The sequence below is a fragment of the Schistocerca serialis genome, chromosome 7 (genome assembly GCF_023864345.2).
Source record: "Schistocerca serialis cubense isolate TAMUIC-IGC-003099 chromosome 7, iqSchSeri2.2, whole genome shotgun sequence".
NCBI lineage: Eukaryota > Metazoa > Arthropoda > Insecta > Orthoptera > Acrididae > Schistocerca > Schistocerca serialis.
The window spans coordinates 423,353,708-423,376,860 of NC_064644.1; the positions used below are offsets into that span (position 1 = coordinate 423,353,708).

At 37.3% G+C, this 23,153-nt stretch overlaps 1 protein-coding gene across 2 annotated transcripts in view; it reads left to right on the forward strand.

Annotated features, from left to right (window-relative positions):
• Positions 1 to 16,330, forward strand: part of LOC126412235 (centrosomal protein of 135 kDa-like) — a 368,271-nt gene extending 351,941 nt beyond the window's left edge. For both annotated transcript variants that reach the window (XM_050081725.1, XM_050081726.1), the window contains one exon: positions 16,116 to 16,330. In XM_050081725.1, coding sequence (XP_049937682.1) covers positions 16,116 to 16,131 — 16 coding nt within the window. In that variant the 3' untranslated portion in view covers positions 16,132 to 16,330. The remainder of the gene's footprint in view (positions 1 to 16,115) is intronic.
• The last annotated feature ends 6,823 nt before the right edge of the window (positions 16,331 to 23,153 follow it).

Below are 23,153 nucleotides of genomic sequence, written 5' to 3' on the forward strand. Positions count from 1 at the left end.
CTTCAGGATCTCCTACAGCTATCGTTACCTGGACAGGCAGGGGGGTGGGGGTTGACCAAGTGCAAGTAGGACTCACAGACTGAGGTTTCTGTGCGAACTCAATTATATTTGTAGATGATGATGATGATGATGATGATGGTAATAATAATAATAATAATAATAATTTCGTGTGGCTCAATGGCCTGTTGCATGTCTTTCTATTGGATGCCATTTCTGTGACTTGTGTGTCCCTGACATACCCCAGTTATCCAACTGGGGAAAGGGAACACACAGTTTAAAGTGGAATCTGAACTACTTCTTGTTTCTGGTGACTCCTCACATTGTTGAGAGGGGAAGGCTAGATTAGAACAAAGTTGAAAAATCCATGGTCCAGCTGAGATTCAATCCCCGGACCAACCAGTTTCCAGGCATATGCTTTACCGCTGAACCAGCAGGCCCGACGTGTATATAGATAGTTTATCTATAGGTTTTGAAGAGTGAATATGTGAGTAGCAAAATATGTCACATATATGGCCCTATCTTTTGATCACTTTGCCTTAGAAGCTTAAATTATATACACTGCCAAGAGACCATAGACCTTAGTGTTCGACATAAATTTCAGCTTGATGCTCCTGAGAAAAAGGGGTCCTTACAGGTGGCCCTATCTTTTTATTGCACTGAATAACAAACTTAAATTTTTTACAACACCAGGGGACTGTAGACCTTAATATTTGACATTAATTTCAACTTGATACCTCTACCCATTCATAAAAAAAAGGTTTCTTGACAAACTTAAACAGATGGGTTGACAAAAAATAGAAAAAACAGGTGACGTAATTACCAATTAACAGCTTTGGATTTTTCTCTTTACTTGTACTGTGAAACTTATCTGTCCCTGACAAAAACAAGTCCTCATAGACTGACAGGCAGACAGATCGGCAACAAAGTGATCCTATAACGGTTCAAATTTTGCCAGTTGAGGTACAGAACCCCCAAAAAATCTTTTGTATGCTCCAGGCACAGTCAGGTGTGACTCAGTAGTGACATTGGTTGGTGCATTTTGTCATGTGACATGGTCCCTTGCAAATCATTTATCTGAGGTATGTAGAAGCACAGATTGCTGCGTGTCAACTGGACTTAACAAACTATTGAAGGAAGCAAGGATGACTCACTCTGATGACTCTCAAAGCTATTGACCGCTTCTATCAGCAGTTTCATTAGTGAATCATGAATAACAGCTAGCACCAGAACAATGTTACCTTGAAAAAACTTGATTTGTAAGTGCCTTTTTAAGGTTAAAAGAGTTTTTTTATAATTCAGAATGAGTCTTTTTACTGTGCAGCAGTGTATAGGCTTGTCAAATCAAAACTGTATGTCAGACTGAAACCTAGAACTCTTCGTGTGCAATGCTTTTAACAGTTGGGTATGCAGTCTCTCTCTCTCTCTCTCTCTCTCTCTCTCTCTCTCTCTCTATATATATATATATATATATATATATATATATATATATATATATATATATTTAAAAAAATCAAAGATGAGGTGACTTACCGAACGAAAGCGCTGGCAGGTCGATAGACACACAAACAAACACACAAAATTCAAGCTTTCGCAACAAACTGTTGCCTCATCAGGAAAGAGGGAAGGAGAGGGGAAGACGAAAGGAAGTGGGTTTTAAGGGAGAGGGTAAGGAGTCATTCCAATCCCGGGAGCGGAAAGACTTACCTTAGGGGGAAAAAAGGACAGGTATACACTCGCACACACGCACATATCCATCCACACATACAGACACAAGCAGACATATTTTCTAAATATGTCTGCTTGTGTCTGTATGTGTGGATGGATATGTGCGTGTGTGCGAGTGTATACCTGTCCTTTTTTCCCCCTAAGGTAAGTCTTTCCGCTCCCGGGATTGGAATGACTCCTTCCCTCTCCCTTAAAACCCACATCCGTATATATATATATATATATATATATATATATATATATATATATATATATATATATATATATATATAATAGAGGGAAACATTCCACGTGGGAAAAATATATCTAAAAAGAAAGATGATGAAACTTACCAAACAAAAGCGCTGGCAGGTCGATAGACACACAAACAAACACAAACATACACACAAAATTCTAGCTTTCGCAACCAATGGTTGCCTCGTCAGGAAAGAGGGAAGGAGAAGGAAAGACAAAAGGATATGGGTTTTAAGGGAGAGGGTAAGGAGTCATTCCAATCCCGGGAGCGGAAAGACTTACCTTAGGGGGAAAAAGGGACAGGTATGCACTCGCACACACACACATATCCATCCACACATACACAGACACAAGCAGACATTTGCTTGTGTCTGTGTATGTGTGGATGGATATGTGTGTGTGTGCGAGTGCATACCTGTCCCTTTTTCCCCCTAAGGTAAGTCTTTCCGCTCCCGGGATTGGAATGACTCCTTACCCTCTCCCTTAAAACCCATATCCTTTTGTCTTTCCTTCTCCTTCCCTCTTTCCTGACGAGGCAACCATTGGTTGCGAAAGCTAGAATTTTGTGTGTATGTTTGTGTCTGTTTGTGTGTCTATCGACCTGCCAGCGCTTTTGTTTGGTAAGTTTCATCATCTTTCTTTATATATATATATATATATATATATATATATATATATATATATATATATATATATATATATATATATATAAAAAAAAACAAAGATGAGGTGACTTACCGAACAAAAGCGCTGGCAGGTCGATAGACACACAAACAAACACAAACATACACACAAAATTCAAGCTTTCGCTTTCGCTTCCATTATATATATATATATATATTTCTTATGAGAAGAGATGGTAATATTTGTAGTACAGACAGTGTTGTTCCCAGGCTCCTTGAAATGAGAGTTTTGTAACGGAAATGGAGACTGATTTCAAGCAGTCTACATAAATAAAAATTTGAGTGTTCATTTGTTGAAAATCATATTTCTCCAAAAGTTTTTGACCAATTGCTTTAGTGTGCATTTTTAGGCACCTATTTCTTTAATATATGGTATACAATATGTATAACTTTTGAGATTTTTTGTAACAGCCTTTCTTTATTATTAAATTTATAAAAAAATTATATATTAAATTACATTAAAAATCATGTATATAAAAACATGTACATATTCCAGTGCAACATTATGTCAAAATTTCAAAGCATTCAGTCAGAAACTTTGGGAGATTTGCAATTAGGAACATCTACATTTTCCATATGTAGATATTCATTTCTTCAAAATTGCAAATCTCTGAACATTCTTCATGCTGTGAAATTTTGACACAACATTGCATTCGAATACCCGGATGTTTTTATATATCTACTGGAATGCCATCTGGTATATATGTAATAAAAATGTAAATGTTAGTTTGATAAAAATCATTATTCACTGAAACTTCTTGACCGACTATTCTGAAATTTTGACACAACATAGATTCCTAATTTGGGTGTGTTGTTTTTAGGTATATATATCTCTTTTTAATACATGTAGGGAAAACTTTGTCACCATAAATCTCAAAATGGACATTTCCAATTTAGTTCCAATTTTTTCACGTTACTGTAATAAACGTTTAGACGTGTGTGTGTGTGTGTGTGTGTGTGTGTGTGTGTGTGTGTGTGTGTGTGTGTGTGTGTGTGTACAAATACATATAACGTTGGTTTATTTACTACAGAATCTGAATGTGTAATAACAATAAGCAAGGTTCAGGGCCAGAGAGAGGAGGGAAGAGGAGATGAGGAGATGGACAGAGGGGTGGGAGGAAATGGAAACAGAAAACAGGAAGGAGGAGATGGACATAGAGAGGGAGGGGGGGGGGGATGGAGGCATGAGGAGATGAAGACATGGGGGAGTAGAAGATGGACAGAGACATTGGAGAGAAGAAGATTAGGATATATATCCATTTCCCATACATACGAGAAATGTGTATTTTCTCTGGTTCTTTCTTTTCCTTTTAAGTGGACTAAGAAACAGCAAAGTTTGGCCAGGTACAGCTAGTACAAAAATAAATCTGAACAATTACTTTTTCTATTTGAGTTATTAAAAAAGTAATATTTTGTTGTTAGAACACTTAAAATCCACATCTACTCCTGACTCAGAGAGCTAAAATGTCAATAGTGAACCAGAATACCAACAGTTGTAGGAAATGACAGCATAAAATGTAGTCCATAGTTATCATTCATAATTTTAGTATTGGAAATTTTGGATTTTTAGGTGTAAAAATGTGATGATAATGCCTTGCACTGACAAACTGTGTTTCTTTCTTCATTGTGTTGTACATGAAGAGTCAAAACATTCCTACAGAAGATATTAAGATACCTTTTCTACTTCTCTCTCTCTCTCTCTCTCTCCCCCCCCCCCCCCTCCCCCAACACTATTTCACTATTTTTTAAAAACCAAAATGGTGTGCAAACTTTTGAATTCATGTCCGTGCAAAAGTAAATGAAATCTATCATGAAAAAGTTAAAAGTACAGAAGCAGCAAAGAAAAATGCTACAATAGTAGTGTATAAGTTCCCTGATCATACAGACATCTGTGGAGGAGACTTTAATAATCCAACAATCAGTCGGGATTGTTACAGTTTTGTAAGTGGTGGCATGACGAGATATTCTGTGTTGGTTGTCATGTCCATGTAGAAAGCTGCACAGTGCGTGCAGCTAAGAATTCTTTGCCAGGATTTCAACCATCTCTCGTGGTGCTCTGATATGAGGAATGTCCTACCCACTATCCTTCCCACCCCTCTCACAGTTGTATTCCACTGCCCATCCCTTTTCCATCCCTGGTCTCCAAACCCTTGCTTCATGGCCCATATATCTGCAATAGATCTAGATGCAATACATGTCCTGTACTTGCGCTCACCACCACCACCTATTACAGTTCAGCAGTAGGCATCACCTACCACATCAAGGGCAGGGCTACCTGTGAAAGCAGTCATGTGATCTACAAACTTGGCTGCAACTACTATGCTGCTTTCTATGTGGGTGTGGCAACCAACAAACTGCCTCTCTGCATGAACGCCCACTGTCAAACTTTGCCCAAGAGACAGCTGGACCACCCAGTTGCAGAACATGCTGTCCAACATCACTTGCTTCACTTCAGTGACTGCTTATTAACCTGTGCCATCTGGATCCTTCCTACCAACACCAGCTTTTATGAACTGTGCAGGTGGAAACACTCCCTGCAATATATTCCATGTTCCCATAACCCCTCTGACCACAACCGTCACTAGTTCTTGTCCTTACCCACCCATCCTCTTCTGTGCTCCCACTCCAGCACTACGTAGCACACACTAGTCATTTTCTCCCTCTCTAAACTAAACTAAGCTCCGTCCGAACAGGCCAGGAAGGTCCAAAGGTACTGACCGACCACTGTGTCATCCTCAGCCTACAGGCGTCACCGGCGTCACTGGATGTGGATATGGAGGAGCATGCGGTCCCTCTAACCTCCCCCCCCCCCCCCTCCTCCAGCTGTCCTGCCTTGTTCCTACCAATTCCCTGCACACTCCCACAAGCAGCACTACACTCTCTCCCACTCACACTCTGCTATCCCTCCCCCTCCCCCACCACACCCCAGCCTCATTACATACCACCACTCACAGGTGGCTTCTCCCATCAGGTTGCTGTATGCAGTCCGGTGTTAGTGGACAGAGACAGTGGTCATGAGCGTGTGAGTTTAACCTTAGAAGGCCCTTTGATTGAAAGCTCAAATGTATAGCAGTCTTTTTGATGTTTCCGTTTGCAACTCAACGTCTTCTCTATGTGATATTTACAGAATGGAATAGATGATTGCTTCAGCCATGAATCATATTGCTTATACACAACTCTTAACTGACACACATGTAATTATTGCTTTTATTTGTTGTCTGTATTGCTTTGTGCATTACAGTGTGTTAAGATAAATTTTGATTGACCAGATCATTTAATATTTGATATGCAGTGTTAATGTATTTGTATACTACACTAGTATAATTATACAGTTTTAACAATTTTTATAGTACTCGTATACAGTTTATCAGATTGAATTAAACCAGTTGATATTTATAGATTTGATTAACATTAGTGGGATTGTTACACTAGAAGTAGTCAATTTTTCAATAAAACTTCAAATGTTTGAAATGCAAAAGGAAGTAATATAACAATCAAAATAGCAACCATGTGCTAATTTGGACTCTGATTTAGATTGAAGCCATTGAAAATGTGTACAATAATGCTCCTTCACATTCCCCACAAACACTCATAGAATTTCATCATTCTGCACTGCACTCTCTCAGCATGTTTTATTGATGAAAATGCATGAGTAATGAAAAAAAAGGACTCTAGAAAGAGTAGCAAATTTATTATGCAGTGTGTACAGTTGGTGCACAGCTCTTATTGCCATATAATGACTTCCCATTGTCAAGCAACAATGAAATAGAATTAGGGAATTACTTTAATTTGATTAACTTTGTTAATCCAGCAGAGTACAATCCTCTCAGTGCTGATTATCTGAGAAAGTGTTAGTGTGGAACATACATACATACATACATACATACAATAACAGAAGAAATGGTAAATCCTGTAATATTTTTAAAAGTATTATTGAGTGGTTTTCCGCAAAAGATACTGCTCTCAATTTCAAAGACACGACATATTCAGTTCTACACATCTGCGGATACTAAAGCACTTACATGGTAGGGAAATAATAAATAGGGTGGAAACTTCAAACTTTTTAGTTGTCCATATTGATGAGAATTTAAATTGGAGCAAACACATCATTGAACTCCTAAAACAACTTAGTTCAGTGACACTGAAGTGAGAGCATGTGGGTATTGCCACTTACATGCCAGTCATACAGTGAGCCTGATTTACTGCCACACCTATGCACTGTGTTCAGGATGTAGTCTATAGGGACAGTGTGGTGACGGAAATGAATAAGTACATGTTCGCCAAAAATATATTTATTCTTCACAAATGAGTAAATGAACAAGTGACAAAAAGGAAATCTGATTGCAATGTCTCTTAAATGGCAATCTTAGCAAGGTGATGCATTGCTGTTCCACTGGAACACTGTCCTAGAGGATATACACTCCTCAGTGATGAGCCCATTGACTGATCACCTGACCATGGGAGAATTTTGGACACGTGTCCAGAACGAAGTGAACTTTACCCATGACCATGAGGTGCCATGTATATTGCAGATGTGATGAAGTGAGAGCAAAAATAAACAGAGTGCACCAAACAAACCTCCATATGCGCCCATGGGGAGCCTGCATTAAGCTCTACTCAAGTAGTCCGTGGATTGCAGTTATAGATTGTGGCAAGACTTGTCTGTACTGTACAGTGCTTAGTTTGGACTGCTGTTGCTTTTTGTTGACCAATGCCCGTGCACACCACATGTTTCCAAAATTATGCCTGTTAGTAAGTAGGCACACTGATGGATACTTGATGCAGCTATCTTTTGCTGGCTGTGAACAGTTGTGGTCAGTTCACACATTTTTGCAACACGGCTGTCACAACATTTCCACTTAAAATCTTTACAAATCTTGCTGAGAGACTAGTAAGTTGACATTTTTTCACATTTCCATTCAATAATGTGTCACAACATTTCCACTTAAAATCTTTACAAATCTTGCTGAGAGACTAGTAAGTTGACATTTTTTTCACATTTCCATTCAATAATGTCATATGAAATAATGTTCTGGGTAACAGATTTTTGAAAACAAAAAAAGTCTGCATTGCCCAAAATTGTGCAGTGCAAATAATGCATGGTTCTCACCAATGATTATTTTGTGGATATTTTTTCAAGGAATTAATTAGTTCACATTGTATTTATTTCCCCATGAAGTTTGTTGTAAGTGATTACACAATAACAATATCAGAAGAAAAGATGATGTACATTACTCCATATAATATTGTTTTTAGCACAAAACTGGATGAACAGTGCTGCAGCCAAAATATTTGATCTCTTGCATAGTGATATAAAATGTCTGACAGACAGCAAAGTTAAATTTAAATATAAACTAAAACAGTTTTTCCTTGACAGCTCCTTCTATTCTGTAGTATAACTTTTATTTCTGTAATCTGTGAAAGGTGGTGGGTAGGAATTACTAACTCACATTTGTATTTTTTTTATTTTAATGTGAATGGTCAGCATGTAGTCATAGCTACAAACGAATGTGTAATTTGAATGTAAAATGACTTATTCTGCATCATTACGATTAAGCATGCAAATGATCTATGGAACATGAAACTAACTAACCAGTAGTACACCAGAGAATTCGCTACTATTTCATGTGGATGAAGATTCAGTTGTAGCACATCTTCACAGACCTCTCAGTTACATGGCAGTTGTGTAGAGCAGCAGCAGTTATTGTACAGAATCCATTTTCATCATACAATAAACACTACAAAAAAGTGCAATACTTTGGTCCTGCAGCAGCAAAGAAATGCAAACTTCGTAGTAAAGTGCCTTGTGATGAATATGTTGTGGTAAGTGATAATTTGTATGAGACCAAGACTTGTGCAGAGATTTCCTGCTTTTCACATGCAGTCACCTGAAGCATTAGCTTATCTGACCACACCTCCAAATCTGAATCTGACTGATATTGTCACTGATGTTTCCACCTGTGGATTCTGTTCATTGCTATCAATGTTCTCTGATAGCTGTTTACCAGATCATTTCTCCTAGTGATGTTATTCACATATACCCCATGGAAGAACATCTGTATGCAGTATTTTGTAATTGTATGTGGAAATATCATTTACAATGAAAAAGTGATTAAGGTGACTGCAACCAAGCCCTGGCTGGCAGAAATTTGCAGTTGTCACAACATATTCATTACACTGCTGATTAGGGTATCTGAATGGTTTGCGAAGAAATCATTTCATGTAAGTACATTTAATTCACTTCATATAAAGTGTCATGTGCTGTTGCTTACATTTCTACATAGCTAGCCCAGTCATTATCCTCCTGACTTTTCCACACTCTTATAGTTTCACATCATCAAGGCTCAAACTCTGTTATTAAAACTACTTGAATTTTGATATGATTTATTTTCGCACTGTACCAGGTCCAAATTTGAGTCCAAACAAGTGGTACCTGGAGCTTCAAATTTTTAATTTTTGTCACTTGTAATCCTGCTTCCTTTGTACAATAACCTACTATATCTTGCAGCCTGTTATGATTACAACATAGTTTTAGCTGTAGTCTGTACCATGTCATACAGTATTCTATGTAAGTACAAGCTGTGGGCAGGTTTGTTGTGCTGTTACTGCAGGACTTGCCCTGCCACTCGTGCTCTGTCTCCGACTCGGCGATCTGCCAGCCCGGGCGCAACAGCTTCTTCCCTTCGTTACAAGATTCCTTCGCGACCATGTTCAGCACGATCTGCTCTTCTGCCTACTCACTGCTTGTGTCCTGACCCTGAAACCAGTAGTATCTAAAGTTCTTTGCTACAAAGTACTAACAACAAACATGTTATACCTTAGCACCAACAAGTTCTTTCTGAAACACGTATATAGTAGTTGCCAAATTTTGTTTTGTTGTATTTAAAATTAATGCATGTGTCAGCTGTGTAATAAAACATTTGCCAACAGTTTTGTGGTTTTTAGTAGACATTGAATATGAACTCTGAAAGTTATATCAATACCCCTTTTATCAAAACAGACACTGACACGTGATATATAGTAACCCGTGTTTGTTACGTACATCTTGAATATCCCCTTAGATGTATTGCTGGGATTATTTTTGCATTGTTATCAGAACACAGGCAAACTAATACATGGTATTTGAAGATGATGTAAATGATTACCCAAAACATCATGTATTGGACAGTGGTCCGTGTCTGTAATTGGGGATGTCCGTGTCAGTTTACATTGTGCCCAAGCACACATAGGATGCATCTACAAGGACATATGTAATTCACATTGCATCTCCGCAAACAGCCATTGTGAAAATTATTTATGTAATATATCACACCCACCTCCACAGATTATTGCTGAAAATAGTTGGAAAATTAATCTAACATGAAGTAAGAGATGTGCTAGCAACCATTATAGGAGACAAGCTGTTACCTTACTTTAAAAAAATCTGATGATTATTTAGTTAATGATAACTTTAATCAGAAAGTGCACAGCAGTCATTCAGCAATGGGAAATATTGTTTTGCTGTTGCTTTAAGCCTTGCTCTGCTAACCGTTCTCTGACAACAATTTGCTTTGTACCTCCTACTAGACAATACTCCAGCCTTGCCTTAATCAACGTCAAACAGTAAGCCACCAGTACAAGAAGGCACTGTCTGGGCAGCTGGCTACATTCACAGTCTCTCACAACAATAATCAAAGTCACAGTAAGCAAATGATATAACAAAATAATGATCTACATAAACACACATAAACAGAAAATCTAAATTAAGGCTAACTCACTTCTGATTGGTTGATTTGAGATAAGGGGACCAAACAGCGAGGCCATCAGTCCCATCAGATTAGAGAAGGATGCAGAAGGAAGTTGACCATGCACTTTCAGAGGAACCATCCTGGCATTTGCCTGCAGTGATTTAGGGAAATCACATAAAACATAAATCAGGACGGCTGGACACGGGCTTGAACCGTCGTCCTCCAGAATGCGAGTCCAGTATGCTAACCACTGCGCCACCTTGTTCGATCTCCATTCTGAATTGGGAATAAGACAAGTGTAGAGTGGTTGTAAGGTTGGAGTAATCAAAACAAGCCTTTTTGAGGCATCTTCAGAATTTCTGTATGGAAAAAATACATAAAAACAGATGAGGGCTATAGCCCTATCTGGCAAGAGAAGCTGGTAGTAACTTATTTAAAATACTACAGTAACATCAGAGTGGAGATGGACTTAAGACTAGCGTATTATCCACAGTTCCTAAACATAAAGTAGCCATAACTTTTGGTATGCACCTAGAATGGAAAATATGTATAAATATTTATTTATTTTGCCCTAGACTAGTAACAAAAAGCCAGATTGGTATGGAATCATGAAGGAGACGATAATTCTTATCTTCTGCAAAGGCATGCACTTATGGTAAGGTAGGGCCACACTTCTAATCTTGACACAAATACTGGAAAACAAATTGCGGTGGCTGTGAATACATGACCACGTATGTGCACACACTGTGAGACTGGCAGGCTGGATGCTGCTGATGCAGTGCAAGGAAAGTCCACTAGGTGGCTTTTGGATGTTTTAAAGTACAGTATATAAAAATAAAGTAAAACATATAGTGGTAGTTAATGTCAAAAGGGTAGGGATCTATTAATTGTCAACAGTTCAAACATACGGCGAATGATAGTACCCCTTAGGGTAATGGCAGCAAGGGACATGAAAGGACACCAGGTGCACTCAATGTGTATGCTTGGGGGGCCACATTCAATGTGTTGAAGAGGCTATTCTGGCAGCTATTGAGATAACAGGGTGCATCCAACTGCAGATTGTGGTGAATATTGGAACATGCCTGTTGTGTGGGCTCTGAAGTCAGTCTTGGGTCATTCCAGAAACTGGCAGAGAAGGTTGAGGAGACCAATCTTGCATGAATAGTTTCAGTGAAGCTCACAATAGGCAGCATTGTCCCTAGAACTGATTGTGGTGCTTTGGTTCTGAGTCAAGTGGAAGGACTGAACCAGAGACTCCAAAGGTCCTGTGACAAGCTAGGCTGGGACTGTCTGGACTTGCACTATAGGGTTCAGAACTGTAGTGTCCTTGTAATTAGGTCAGGTGTGCACTACACATCAGAGACTGCTATTTCAGTAGCTGACTGTGTGTGGGGTGCGCACGAGGTTTTTTTCAGATATGGTGACTCTCCATCCAATCCAGATGATGATAGCTGTATGGAACCCAGAAGTGTCAGCATAAGATCGAAAGAAATGCCTCCCGTGGGTCAGAGTATTAAAATTCTAATTGTAAGCTACCGAAGCATTTGTAACAAAGTGCCAGTGAACAGCTCATGAAAAACGGTGAAGTTCACATAATTCTAGGTACAGAAAGCTGATTGAAACCTGAAATTGATAGCAGTGGGAATTTTGGGGAAAATTAAAGTGCATATCGAAGGGATAGGCAAATGAGAAATGGAGATGGTGAATTTGTCACGGTAGACAAGAAACTCATATCCACCAAGATAAAAATTAAAGCTGCATGTGAGACTGTTTGGGCAAGACTCAGGATCAGGAATGGGCATAAAATGATAATTGGATCCTTCTATTGCCCACCAGGTTGATCTCCTGATGTAACCAAAAGCTTTAGAGAAAACTTCAGTTCACTTGTATGCAAGTTCCCCAGTCATACTGTAATCCTTGGTGGAGACTTTAATCATCCAACAATTAATTGCGAAAATTACAGTTTTGTTAGTGGTGGGCGTGATAAAACATCTGTGAAACTTTACTAAATGTCTTCTCTGAAAACTACCTAGAACAGATAGTCTGGTTCCTTCAATCCCACAGACCAACCAACCAACCAACCAACCAACCAACTCACCAACTCATGCTGAAAATATGTTGGATCCATTGGCAGTAAATAGACCTGACCTCTTTGAGGATGCCCACATTGTAACTGGTGTTAGTGACCAAGACATGGATGTAGCAACAATGATTACCAAAGTACAAAGGGCAACTAAAACAAACAGAAAGATATATAAGCTCAGTAAACTAGATAAAAAATCAGTAGTGCCATATCTCAATGAGGCACTTGAAACTTTCAGCACAGGTCAGGAACATTTAAAGGAACTCTGGCTCAGGTTTAAAAGAGTAGTTGACCACACACTGGATAGATATGTACCCAGTAGAACAGTCACTGGGGAACCTCCTTGGTATACAGTCACTGTAAAGAAACTTCTAAAGAAACAGAGATTACTGCATAATAGGTTAAAACAAAGCATAGAGTTATGGATAGAAAGATGCTGAAGAAAACACGTTTGGCCACCAAGAGAGCAATTGTGATGCCTTCAGTGAGTGCTGTAGCAGAATATCTTTTGATGTGTCCCATGGAAGTTTGTTGGGACCCTTGCTGTGCATGTCATATGTTAATGACCTTGCAGACAATATTAATAGTAAAATCAGGCTTTTTGCAGATGATGCAGTTATCCATAATGGAGTACTATCTGAAAGAAGCCGCATAAATATTCAGTCAGATCTTGATAAGATTTCTACGTGGTGCAAAGATTGGCAACTTGCTCTGAATGTTCAGAAATGTAAAATTTTGCACTTCACAAAATAAAAAATAAAATAAAAATGTTGTATCCTACGGCTACAATATCAATGAGCTACTGTTGGAATTGGCCAAGTAATACAAATACCTGGGTGTAACGCTTTGTAGGGTTATGAAATGGAATGATCACATAGGTTCAGTCATGGGTAACGCAGATGGTAGACTTTGGTTTATTGGTGGAATCCTGGGGAAGTGCAGTCAGTCTACAAAAGAGATTGCTTACAAATCACTCGTGTGGGTGTTCTAGAATATTGCTGAGGTGTGTGGGACCCATACCAGATAAGACTAACAGGGGATATTGAACTTATACAGAAAAGGGCAGTATGAATGGTCACAGGTTTGTTTAATCTGTGGGTGAGTGTCACAGAGATACTGAAGGAACTTAACTGGCAGGTTCTTGAAGACAGACATAAACTATCTTGAGAAAGTCTATTAACAAAGTTTCAAGAACTGGCTTTAAATGATTAGTCAAGGGATATACTACAGTCCTCTATGTATCATTCACATAGGGATCATGAGGATAAGATTAGAATAATTACTGCATGCACAGAGACATTCAAACATTCTTCCCTCACTCAACATGTGAATGGAATGGGAAGGCACCCTAATGACTGGTGCAATGGAACATACGCTCTGCCATGCACCTCACAATGGTTTGCAGAGTGTTGGTGTAGATGTGGAATACAAATGAAAAAATAGGTTTAAAATAGGTCATAAAGTAAAACAAATGTAAAAACTATTAAAGAAGATATAAAGTATCTAACAGCTGGGGGCCATGTGTTGGCACCAAAAGTGAAAATGAGAAGTCCATAAGAAATACATGGATATTACAGCTCCTATACCAACCAGAAATAAATTAACATCTTTGTGAGGAGAGTTATACCAGAGCTCAGCTATATGCTTTGAAACATTGTCATCATTGAATCATAAAACATTTGATTCTTGGTAATCAGTTGGTCATTAAGACTTATATCTTTATCTGCATGAGAGTGTTTCACAATCTCTAATTCCTCCAGCAAAGTCAGTGTTTTATTGTTAGGGGCCCAATGCAAAATTTGGAGAAAATCTAAAACAGTTTCTGCATGTTCACCAGCTTTTAAATGGAAGAATTATTTTTAACTGCACCCATTTTAGTGAGCATATGTTCTTGATGATGATTGAAGTAGAGAGGATATAAAATGTAGACTGGCAATGGCAAGGGAAGTGTTTCTGAAGAATCAAAATTTGTTAACATCAAATATAGATTTAAGTGTCAGGAAGTCCTTTCTGAAAGTATTTGTATGGAGTGTAGCCATGTATGGAAGTGAAACATGGACGATAAATAGTTTAGACAAGAAGAAAATAGGAGCTTTCAAAATGTGGTGCTACAGAAGAATGCTGAAGATTAGATGAGTAGATCACGTAACTAATGAGAAAGTACTGAATAGAATTGGGGAGAAGAGGAATTTGTGGCACAACTTGGCTAGAAGAAGGGATTGGTTGGTAGGACACATTCTGAGGCATCAAGGGATCACCAATTTAGTATTGGAGGGAAGTGTGGAGGGTAAAAATCGTAGCGGGAGACCAAGGGATAAATACACTAAGATGAAGGATGTAGGTTGGAGTATTTACTCAGAGATGAAGAACCATGTACAGGATAGGGTAGCTGCATCAAACCAGTCTCTGGACTGAAGACCATAACAACATAACAGCACTCTTGAAATCTCATTCTGAACATCGAGCCAGTTTGCCCATTGTAATGTATAGAACACTGAGTGCATGTTAATTTATAAATGCCAGAATGGAAGAATTTGTCTTTACATGACTGTTCATTATGTATAAAACGATACTGGACCTTGTCATGAGTGATGATGTAAGCTGCATTAACATTATAGCTCCTAAACAGCCTACTGAGCTGATAGGAAACACTATCCAAGAATGGTAAGAGAACAAACTTTGCATTTGGAGTTACAGAGTTGGCATATGTTATAGCAAGCAAGTGATACATCTTTATTTCTCAAGTGGATTTTTACAATCCACATTATGTAAAGCTGTGGGAAGTTGACTAAAAATACTGACAGTGTGTTCCTGAGACACATTTTCAGAGTTTCTTGTCTGTACATGTACAGAATAATTTGATTGAGACTCCAGTAATTAGAACTGTTTTATTACTAGAATACCTTGAAAGGATTGTGTATGCATGATCCTTGCTGTATGAATTTGCCTTACTACCTGGAGACTTTCCAAAAGACCTGGAGCTACAGACATGAGAACTTTGAAACTTAATACAACATTCTTTGGACAGTGAATCAGTAAATGGAAAATAGTTAATTAAAGTCTGCTGTGTAAATATAAACATGGCAGTTGTGTTAGTCATTAGCTCTAAGAACATCTCTGTCCTGTGTGAAGAACATAAAAACTACAATGGCTCCAGGAAAGCTGTATGCAGTATTATGAAGAGCATGCTTTGAAACTGCCAACGGAATGAAATATTAGTTTTCTTTTGAGAAGCTATTTTTCATTTTTAAAATCAGTTATCACTTCTGTACTTTCTATCTTTTTTTTAAAGATATATTTCATATCTATTGAAAATCAGATGCATGTTTGCATGAACTCGTCTTTAAATTTTTATTTAGTTACTCAAATGGCTTCAGATATTTATCAGGTCTTATTTGCAATATGTTTCATAACCATTCAGTCCATTTACATTCTTTAATTACATTGAAATGATTGTTATTAGTAGAAGACTGTTGCAAAAGGTATCCTATTATCTGTGTGTTATTGCTGCTCCTTAAAAATATTGTTTTAAATAGATATTACTTTATTGTCAGAATTTCAGTCTTGTTGTGTGACATTTGTTATTTGTCTTTGAATAATTTCTGTGAAAATTGGAGGATATTTATGAGTCATCTGTAATTTATACTATGCTCATATTTACAGTTACAGCACATTGTAACATACTGAATGCTGTGAGATGCAGAAAGAAGACTCCAGGACTCTCAGTACTGAAGATACCCATTAGAGAAGAACAACTTCAATTGCACTTCAATGAAATTGAGACCACAGTTTTAATCATAATGTCCATAATGTGTGTGTATGTGTATGTATTTTAACAAAGAAGTTAACTAGGCAATATTTGCCTTGGCATATCTGTAGCTGTTTATTGTTTATTTATTGCCTCTTGTCTCTCCTTATCAGGTACTCCCCTTCTCACCAGATCCAACTTTCTTTACTTTTTCCCCCATAATCTTTTTATCTAATGTTGACTTTTGTCTTAGAATTCATAAAATTTTCTAGAATTTTTTAACAAATCATATAAATTTTGAACAAGCCTTTGAGAGACACTGCAGTAGCCATACACACAGATAAGGTTTCCAGTAGCTTGTGACAGAACAGGAGGATTCTTTCCATCTGTTATGTTTCTCTACTCCCAGAAATAACCAAATTTTTTTGCTAAGTTTCATGTTTTTAACATGTTTACCTGTCGACATGCAGCAGTTGCTTGAGAACAAAAAGTTCCTAAAACGATCAACTTTTACTTACATTTGTTATTCAGACTGTTATTAAAAATGTTCTGATTCTATTTGTGGAATTATTTTTCATTAGGGCACTGTTAATTAAAAGTTACAGTTAATTGTGAGCTAATACTTATATTTGAGAAGGGTATCTACAATATTTGAAAGTTTAGTACTCTGGTTTTCCTGCAAAGTATTTTAAATTACCAAAAGCTAATTATTTTCTGCAATAATTAAACTTTGAATTTCTAAACCAGTAACATCTTCCATTGCAGATTTCGTCAAAACCACTCTTAGATTCCAGGCTCTAACTGCTTACTTTTGTTACCTTAATTTTTCTGGACAAAGTGACATACAGCATTGATCAATTAACTCATTAATTAATAAATTCATGTAAGTTGCCACTTTTTGCAATGTGGCATCTATTCATGGGGCATTCACGTTGGGAAAGAAAAATAATGTCCACATATTTTTATAATTATTGTAACCAGTGACATTTTCTGTAATCCTAAATTCCATTGATTCTTGTTATTTATCAAAAAAGTAAATCCCAACCTAGCCATTTTTAAAGCATTGTGTAGTTTTCAAAATAACAATTTGCTCTCATGCCCAACTATAAGTTGTCGGATGTTGCCGAAAAGAGTCAATCCTCAGTTTGAAATTAAACAAGCAACATCTGTGTCATAGGCAGAGTACATCGAGAAAGTTCAAAGAAGAGCAGTATATTCTGTATTATCGGGAAATAGGGAGAGAGGGTGTCACTGACATGGTACAGGATGTGAGTTGTACATTGTTAATTTCTCACAAAATTTCAGTCGCCAACTTTCTTTGCCAAATGCAAAAATATGTTATTGGTGCTGACGTACATAGGGAGAAATGATTGTCATAATAAAATAAGGGAAAGATATAGGTGTTCGTTTTTTCCGTGCGCTGTTCGAGATTGGAATAATATGGAATTATTGAGAAGCTGGCTTGATGAATCCTCTGCCAGACATATAAGTGTGATTTGCAGAGTATCCATCCATATAGATGTAGATGAGGCACTCTTGTTGACCTGCACCACTGTTATGTATCTTCTGTATGTGAGAATATCTACTCTTGTCGCTGCAGAAATAAAATACTTTCATGATTAATCACTTTCAAGAGATCTCTGCAATCTAAATTAACGAATGTCTGAAATGAACTATGTTTGATTGTCATTGAAGTGAGTGAGTGTTGGATGTAGTGATGTTAATCATGGACTGTCTTAAATGAACCACCAAAGTGTACTCATCTTTAGCAAATTACTAAAGGACTGAGCTAAATGTGAAATGTGTCAATTTTAGATAAATGTGTACTGTTTATTTTGTGCCGCAGGTGAAAACTTTGGCAATGTACTTGTGCATGGTGACCTAAAGACTTGCACTAATAACTGTAAGTGGTGTAAAAACTGGTCACAATAATTAATAAGTGAACTCTGCATGAAATAAAGAGAGAGAGGGAGAGGCAGAGAGAACTACTGAGAGGGGGGGGGGGGCAGTGTGTGTGTGTGTGTGTGTGTGTGTGTGTGTGTGTGTGTGTGTGTGTGGTGTTGTAATCAAAAATATGATGTCGACTACATCAATGTACCAACACCTTCCCACATCCAATTATATTTTAAGTTTGACTGCTTATGCCTCTTTTATATTCTCTGTGAACTTAAAGCACCTTCCTGGCAGTGTCGACACAAGTTCTGGAAATCAGGGAATTTCAATTGTGTCAGGGAAATATCAGGGAAATTTAAAAAAAAAGACCACAGGAAAAATCTCATTTTTGTGTCAGTAGATGAAATGGTTTGTTTATTCAGGTGCTGTGCATCATCACTATCTGGGTGCAGCTGATTATGTGCACCGCTTCCCTACTCTCTCTTTCTTACTGCTTCTCCCCTTCCTACCACTGCCCTCAGCTTGCAGTCAGTGCTGCCACCACTTCTTGTTGCTAGCCCGGTGCGGTGTAACGACGTATTAGGTTTTCGTTTGATATATGACCATGTGCAGACTTCGTCACCTACGTCAGTTACAACCCACTTCAAAATGTTTCATATTCTTTTTAAATTGTCATAGAATGGTTCTTGAACGAAACTGTAAAACATCAGTTAAGTCGTGTGCAAAGAATTACATCACTTGGGCCAATTGGTTTTCGTAACTTTTTTGAATTTAAATTTCGTTTGTTTCTCCTCAGAAAATTATATCGACACTCGTTATCTTGATCTAATCGATATCAGAATCACACATTAAATAAACTTTTTAGATTCAAAGTTTCGGCCAACGCTGTCTGAATCAATAATCTTGTCAAATATATTATTAATCCGTTCACATAACTCTTCATAAATAAATCTTCAAGACACGTGTTTCAACTTTAGTAGCATACACTATTTTATTAGCTTACTACACATACAGATGTGAACTTGAGCGTTGACAGACAGTGACTAACATTTCAATAAGATTAAGATCTACATGATGTCATTGTTGTACAAAAAGAGTATAAAACTTCATTTTTAATTTTTAGAAGCACGACGCAACAACTCGGTTCCAGGATCTTCTGTTGCTCCTTGGCTGTCGACCCGCGACGTATAGCGGCCAGCAATTTCCTCTCTGATCGCGGCAACGAAGATGCTGTCCCCGTTCGTTGCGCCGACCTCTCCGTACATGAAACACATAAAAAAATACAAACTTTTAGATAATTCACATTTATTACAAATAATAAGAAAACACATAAACAAAAACTAAATTAAACTTATAGTCACCTGCAAACTGGGCTGACTTTGGTGGATGGGTGACGCTTAATTTCGTCCCACTACATACCCCACCCACAAGCTCAGTTTGTCAGGTTTTAACCGGAATTAAAACTGTTCAATATACAATATTTAACTGTTAATACATTTTCCTCACATTTTATGTAACCTAGAGTCCTTGCTATTAGATAGATTTAATCCTTTTAATACGATATCGTTGTGACTATTTGTCATTTACTCTTAATTGTGCTCTTATGGTAATTCGTAACCGAATATAGGGAGATTGCTCCTCTTCAGTTAATAGTTGCTAATAAATACTAATTTAGTACGTTCTTTAACGTTGTACATTAGGACAGAGCGTTCAAATTGTGATAGATTAGTTTCAGTTTCATTTATTTACTAGAGTTATTCTTTTCAAGAATGTATATTACTAATAAGTTTCTCACAATAACTAATAGTACTATTTACTTTACGTCATCCTCTTCCCTAATGCCTTATTTATGCCTGAGGTCAAGAAGAAATCAAGCAAAACTTTCTTTGGAATCTCGGCACGGCTTTCTTTACCTTCGGACACCTTGTTGGGTAATGGCCATTTATTTAGGAGAAACAAGCGAGAGAGCCCCGTTTGGTGTGTTCTATATTAACACTATTACAAACCTCTCTTAAAGGCACTCTGCTATGTTCTCGTGAGCCATATAGCTCTGGACGCCCATGGTCCCTAAAACTATTAACCATCCCCTTTGGTTCCTACTATCCGAGTAAATTTAAAATACGCAAAATTCCTTTAGACCTAAGAGCAAAGTTTCCTCCATATAAATCCCCCTTTTGGTTATCTTTCTCTTTTTGAAGTACCAGTAGATTATTGTAGAACACATGTTTAAGCTTTCTGTCATTTATTTAAAATAACACGTAACTATCACGAAAAACTTCACATGAATAAACTATGAACGCTCTTCCGTGTGTAACATATACTAAATATTAACTTATTTAGGAATGAAGGGTTTCATTTGATCAACACTATATAATCCTTTAATTACACCTGATGAAGGTTCCATAAGAAGTAATGCTTTGGGATGTACAATCTTATGTACAACATATGGACCTTCAAAGATCAAGAAGAATTTTCTACATTCCTTACCGATCTTAGAACTTTTAGGATGAGATCGTACTAACACAAGATCTCCTACCTGAAATGAGGGTTCTATAGCCTGTTGATTATAACTTTTAATTCTCCGTTCGGCATTTTTTACAATCTGTTCGCAAACTTTTTCGTCTGGGATACATTGTTGGATCTCATTTACTGGTGGCCAAGGTAAAGCATCTAGTAAAGGCTCACCTATAATTCGTTTGCCTAAAATTTCTATAGGTGATAATCCCGTCGTTAGGTGAGGCAATTCATTTAATATCTTTTCGAATTCAGGCATTAGTTTGGCCCACCGAGTATGTTTATGTGCACAATAAGTTCTACATAATCGTCCTAATTCTTTCATGACTCTTTCTACTAAATTACTTTGAGGGTGATATTTCGAAATTAAGATATGTTTGATTCCATATTGTCTTATCATATCTTGAAATCTTTGACTAATAAAGGCACTACCGTTGTCAGACATAAGTCGTTTAGGAATGCCCCAGTTAACAAAGTAATTTCGGGTGAGGCAGCGTATAACGCTTGCTGTATTCGCTCGTTTCAAAGTATACAGTTTCACATGTTTGGACCAACATTCCATTACAACAAACACATATGTTAATCCTCCTGAACTCCGAGGCAGAGGGCCGAAAAAATCTAATGATAGTAGATCCCACAAACCTCGAGGAATTACAGCATATAATTTATAACGCTTGGATTTGTTATTAACTTTAACCTTTTGACAGGTTTCACAAGCCCTAATAATACTTCTCACAATACGTGACATATTTTTGAAATAATAATACTTCATTAGATGTTTAATACATTTATGAATTCCAAAATGCCCGTAACCTTCATGAATATAAGTAATTAACTCGTCCACAACAGTTTTCGGAATGCAGATTTTCCATCTCTGGTGTTCCCTCTGTGCTTTCCAATACAACAAGTCGTTAAAATATAACCACACACCCCGGGCGTTAACTGCTTCGTCCCCATTATTAAGGTTTTGTATAATTCGTAGAATAACATTTTTCTTTCCTTTATGTAATACGGTAACCTACTACTTAGGACTCGTATTAGATGACTTTCAATTAATTTAGCACGGTTTAAATTCCATTCAAAATAATTCCTATAACCTCTCCACCGTTTAGAATATGGAGGAGGGGCTAACAACTCTAAAGTTAAGTGTTGTTGTTTTCGTCTTGACCAATAATTTTGTTTAAACTGCTTAACAAAATCATCCCAATCCCTGAATTCATTTCTATGCAGTACTGCCCATTCCGCAGCTTCTGCTTCTAAATGTCCTATTACAAATTGAATGCGTTTTTCATTACTCCATTTAGAAGATAATGATGTTTCAAAAGCTTTTATAAAGATTATAGGATGAAGTTCGCCTCCTGGTTTGAATACAGGAAATCGACTTGCTACATTTGAATTTGTCGTTATGTCATCCAGACATTCTGCGAGAGAAATAGTCGGATTTTGTTTAGATTGCAGAGACGGAGTTGCATCGGATTGGCTTGCCGTGATTGCTTTATTCATATTGTTGTCTTCCGTGCTAGCAAATTCGATGCGACTGTTGTCTCTGATTATGTTATTACCTCTGCTACCTGAAATGTTCTCGTTATTATCTAATTCCGATAACCGTTTAGTAATTTCCTGTATCCGCATTTCTGTATTGGATACGCGATTAGCTAATATCGATTCTTCACTGTGCTCACGATGTGAACGCTCTGTACCTTCGTCAATATTATTATCTTTGGCAGTCTCAAGGTTACTGCATATTTCAGTAATTAAAGATTTCATGTTTTCGATTTCAGTATGGTCCTTTTCTACTTGATGAGTTAATGTCTCTAATTCTACATTATCTATTGAAGAAATCTCTACAGGTTTGGTAGAGACCTCTTTAATAGATTCCAATAATTCTCTACGAACAGTTTCCGTTTGCATGGAAGGTTCATCTCGTAACATGTTATTATTTTTCTGTATTTCATTTACAACTAAGATATTGACACTATCTAGTCTCTCGGATAAGTCAGTAATATCGTGTCGCATGCGAGCTTTTTCCTCGCGCGATTCCTGGATATGTTCTTCTAACCTTTTACAATTATCAGCAATCTTATTACTAAGTCCTACTAATTTTTCCTGCATTTCAACTTTAGAAGACTCTATTTTATCGCTTAATTCTCGACTGGTTTCATTAAGATATTCCTGCAACCTGTCTGTAGATTTTGTTAGCTCCCCTTTAAGTCTAGCAGTAGATTCCTCGTTAGACTGTTTTAATTCCTGTTTTAGTTCCTGTTTCAATCTAGCAGTAGATTCCTCGTTAGACTGTTTTAATTCCTGTTTTAGTTCCTCTTTCAATCTAGCAGTAGATTCCTCGTTAGACTGTTTTAATCTAGCCATAGATTCTTCGTTAGACTGTTTTAATCTAGCAGTAGATTCTTCGTTAGACTGTTTTAATTCCTGTTTTAGTTCCTCTTTTAATCTAGCAGTAGATTCCTCGTTAGATTGTTTTAATTTAGCGATCGCCCTAAAAAGGGCTCTCATGCTCCTATCGGACATAGATTGCTCTTCGTCTGACA